Source organism: Triticum aestivum, chromosome 1D (genome assembly GCF_018294505.1).
Source record: "Triticum aestivum cultivar Chinese Spring chromosome 1D, IWGSC CS RefSeq v2.1, whole genome shotgun sequence".
NCBI lineage: Eukaryota > Viridiplantae > Streptophyta > Magnoliopsida > Poales > Poaceae > Triticum > Triticum aestivum.
In genome coordinates this window covers 439,474,503-439,478,572 of record NC_057796.1, presented here as the reverse complement: position 1 = coordinate 439,478,572, position 4,070 = coordinate 439,474,503, and the positions used below count along the sequence as shown (strand labels likewise).

General features: G+C 51.6%; 1 protein-coding gene across 1 annotated transcript; it reads left to right on the top strand.

Moving 5' to 3' along the window:
• The first annotated feature begins 216 nt into the window (after positions 1–216).
• Positions 217–2,630, top strand: LOC123182723 (cytochrome P450 72A14). Its single transcript, XM_044595379.1, has 4 exons — positions 217–874; positions 963–1,207; positions 1,557–1,941; positions 2,018–2,630. The coding sequence occupies exons 1-4, from the start codon at positions 335–337 to the stop codon at positions 2,447–2,449; spliced, it is 1,602 nt and encodes a 533-aa protein (XP_044451314.1). The 5' UTR covers positions 217–334; the 3' UTR covers positions 2,450–2,630.
• The last annotated feature ends 1,440 nt before the right edge of the window (positions 2,631–4,070 follow it).

Here is a 4,070-nt window from a genome sequence, read left to right as displayed (position 1 = left end):
CCATGAAACTGCAACCGCATGGTGCGTGGGGGGGCCATCCTCCTTCGTCCCCTTTAATTTAACCACCAAGACCCCAAATGGAATTTGCCAAGATCCTTACTCCTTTGGAACAAAGCAATTGACCCTGTGGCATGGTTTGACCGACACATCGCCATGGCGCACCATCAACCGTGGTGCAAGAAACCTTAAACAAATGGACACTTGAGACCTCACTGTCCCAGTGAGACCTCTATATATCCAGAATCGTGACCAAAAACATCACCAATCCAGTCCTGCATCACCTTTCTTCTCACTCACCCACCACTAGCTTCTCGCGGGAGTGAGGAGCAGAACAATGGATCTTGAACTGTTGTGGAGTGGTCGACCTGCACTCTCAGCACTGCCATGGATCTGCGGCGGCCTCGTGGCCACCGTGCTGCTCTGGCAAGCCGCCCGGCTGCTCGACCAGCTGTGGTGGCGGCCGAGGCGGCTGGAGCGGGCGCTCCGCTCCCAGGGCCTCCGCGGCACGCGGTACCGCTTCCTCCTCGGCGACGTCAACGACTACGCCCGGCAGACCAAGGAGGCGTCGTCGGGGCCGCCGATGCCGCCGCGCTGCCACGACGTCGGCCCCCGCGCCATGCCGTTCCTCTACAGCACCATCCAGGAGCACGGCGCGCCGTGCATCTCCTGGTTCGGGCCGGTCCCCAAGGTGAGCATCACCGACCCTGCCCTGGTCCGGGAGGTGATGTCCAGCAAGCTCGCCCGCGACGTCGAGAAGTTCAAGTTCCCGGCGCTCACCAGGCTGCTCGCCGACGGGGTGGGGAACTACGAGGGCGACAGGTGGGCCAAGCACCGGAGGATACTCAACCCCGCCTTCCATACCGAGAAGCTCAAGGTACATCGCCTGCATTCAGTTGTTCCGTCCGTGTGCACGCCGCTGCTTAATTTCCATGGCTGGCCTGCTGAGCTTGCTTGATTTGCAGCTCATGTTGCCGGCGTTTGCTGCGTGCTGTGAGGAGCTCGTTGGCCGGTGGGAACGGTCCCTTGGGCCTGACGGCTCCTGGGAGGTGGATGTCTGCCCGGAGCTGCAGAGCCTCACCGGAGATGTCATCTCGCAGACCGCGTTCGGCAGCAGTTACCTGGAAGGGAGAAGGATTTTTCAACTGCAGACTGAGCAAATTGGGCGATTCATGGCAGCGGTTAGCAAGATCATGATTCCTGGTTACATGTGAGTTACTACTTCTTTTAACTTTTGGTAGTAGACTGGTGGTATTCACTGAATAAATCTGTGTGTGCAAAAATGTATGAAATGAAATGTAGTACTGCAATCATTCGGCAGTAAAATTTACACAATTACGTATAATTTACTAGTACCTATGTTTTGACTGTAAAAAAAAAGTAGCTCTGTTTTGAACTGCCAAAACGTCTTATACATTCAAGAACAGAGGGAGTAGTTGCCAGCAGAGTGATATTTTTTTCCCTTACAACCTTATTTTCCGCAGCTGCTTTAGAGTGAACCTCAGTTTTCGGTTAATTTGCATGTACTGCTATGTAACGGTATGCCATGCCATTTTCAGGTCCTTTCCTACCAAAAATAACCGAAGGATGCATCAAATTAACAACGAGATTGAGTCCATCTTGCGGGGCATAATTGCAAAAAGGATGCAAGCTATGCAGGAAGGGGAAAGCACAAAAGATGACTTACTCGGCTTATTACTCGAGTCAAACATGTCAGACACGGATGAAAACGGCCAATCCACCCTAGGAATGTCAGCAGATGAAGTCATGGAGGAGTGCAAGCTGTTCTATTTTGCTGGAATGGAGACAACATCAATATTGCTTACATGGACAATGATTGTGCTTAGCATGCACCCGGAGTGGCAGGACCGTGCAAGGGAGGAGGTTCTTGGCCTATTTGGAAAACACAAACTCGAGTATGAGGGTGTTAATCGGCTCAAAATTGTGAGTACCAATTTGAAGTTACTTAATTTGCTAGAAAGAACTAGAGGTACAAATGTCTTATTAACATGATGTGCAGGTGACAATGATTCTATATGAAGTTCTCCGGTTGTACCCGCCGGCTACTGTATTCACCCGGAAAACATACAAGAAGATTGAGATCGGAGGCATCACGTACCCAGCTGGTGTGATGTTTGAGATGCCAGTGTTGTACATCCACCATGACACAGACATCTGGGGAGAAGATGTGCACCAATTCAAGCCGGATAGGTTTGCCGAGGGGATCTCCAAGGCGTCCAAGGACCCGGGCGCATTTTTCCCATTCGGTTGGGGGCCACGGATCTGTATCGGCCAGAACTTCGCATTGCTTGAGGCCAAGATGGCGTTGTGCATGATCCTTCAGCATTTTGAGTTTGAGCTCGCACCATCATACACCCATACGCCGCATAGCGTGATGATGTTGCGTCCAATGCATGGTGCTCCGATTAGGCTTCACACTATCTCTTCGTAATATCATGCTCAGACTAGGCTTCACACTATCTCTTTGTAGTATCATGCGCATGTCATTCGCCTCCTATGTGATATGTATGTAGTCTTATCGGCGGCAGGTTTTAGTCACCATCTGTTTTCTTTTCCTACTGATAAAAGTCCAACAGTTTTGGACTCATGAGAACTCAATTTACTTACGACAACTATTTTGTATTGTGTTTCTCTTGTGTTTTTAGGAAAATAGCAAGTTTTATTCATCAACTATAGGATTACAGTCAACTAATACTATATATGAGATGCAGTCTGCTATATGGCGCAACTACCATCTGATCTGCCATAATTGGCTAGACATTGAGCAACCATATTGTGATCAAGCTCAATCTTTAAGGAGGAAAAACTCAGAAGCACACATGTGACGTACGCCTAATCTCAACCACCGGGTGACAATAAATAGATCGATCAAGTGAAATGCATGACATGATATTCAAAGCAGTTGTCAGATTGGATTATATACGATGGACAACTTAGACGATTGCAGAGGCAATGCACTGATCTCGGACTATAAGACATTGTTGTGATGAGACAAATATTTATATGGCGCAAAAATGACCATTTCATTGGGATCTCGATGGAGCATCCAAGTACCTACAGCTCCATCCGCCTTGACAAACGGTGGACTGAAAAGGATCACCCAACCCATCAAGTGTGTGACCATGGTCTTAGAGCAACTCTAGCAGACCCCGCATCCGCCCCCGACCCGGAAAATAACCGCTAAAATGCGGGTAGGGGCGGAAAAACCTGCCTGATCAGACCCCGCATACCGCCCCGGCCCGCAAAAAATTTTAAGAGGCGCGACAAAATCTCAGCCCCAACCCGTGAATACGCGGGTTTTCCCCTCGCAGCTGCGGTGCCCTGCATCACACAAAGCATTTGGCGGGAGGGACATTTTAGCCCGCGCGCCTTTTCCCCACCCCTTCCGCCGCCGACCGCCCTTGCTTCCGCCCGTCCGCCGCAGGCGATTCCAGCCGAATCTGCGTGCAGAATCGCGCCGCGGGGCCGTCCCCCACCCTCCCGCGCCGTCACGCTGCACCGACCCCCCGGATCCGGCGAGAAAGAGCGGTGCCCTCGTCGCTGCCGCCGCCGGGGATCGACCACCGTCGAGCCCGCCCCTCGTCGCCGCCCGGGATCACCCGCCGCATCCGCCACCGGTTAGTGCGTATTTTTGTGATTTTTGCGAGCGAGCGTTATAGTTGATTGACGCGCCGGTATGCATGTAGATGGAGTTGAGCCCGTGCGAGAAGTTCTTGCTCTCCGATTCGGACGACTCGGATGTTGAGACCATGCTTGCGAACTTTCGGCAGCAGACATTAGGCATGGCACTTGTCGTGAAGGAGCACGAAGACGAGAACCGGAAGAGGAGGCGAGGATCGACCGTCGGGCGTCTTTGCATTCCTCGGAATCGTCATCTTGGGAACGAGATGCTGATGCAAGACTACTTCGCGGAGAATCCTACATATCCACCGCACCTCTTCCGGAGAAGGTACCGAATGCGCCGATCCTTCTTTGTGAAAATTGTTCAAGCTTGCGAGGCAAATTGTCGGTATTTTACTCAAAGAAGAAATGGTGCGGGCTTAAAGGGATTT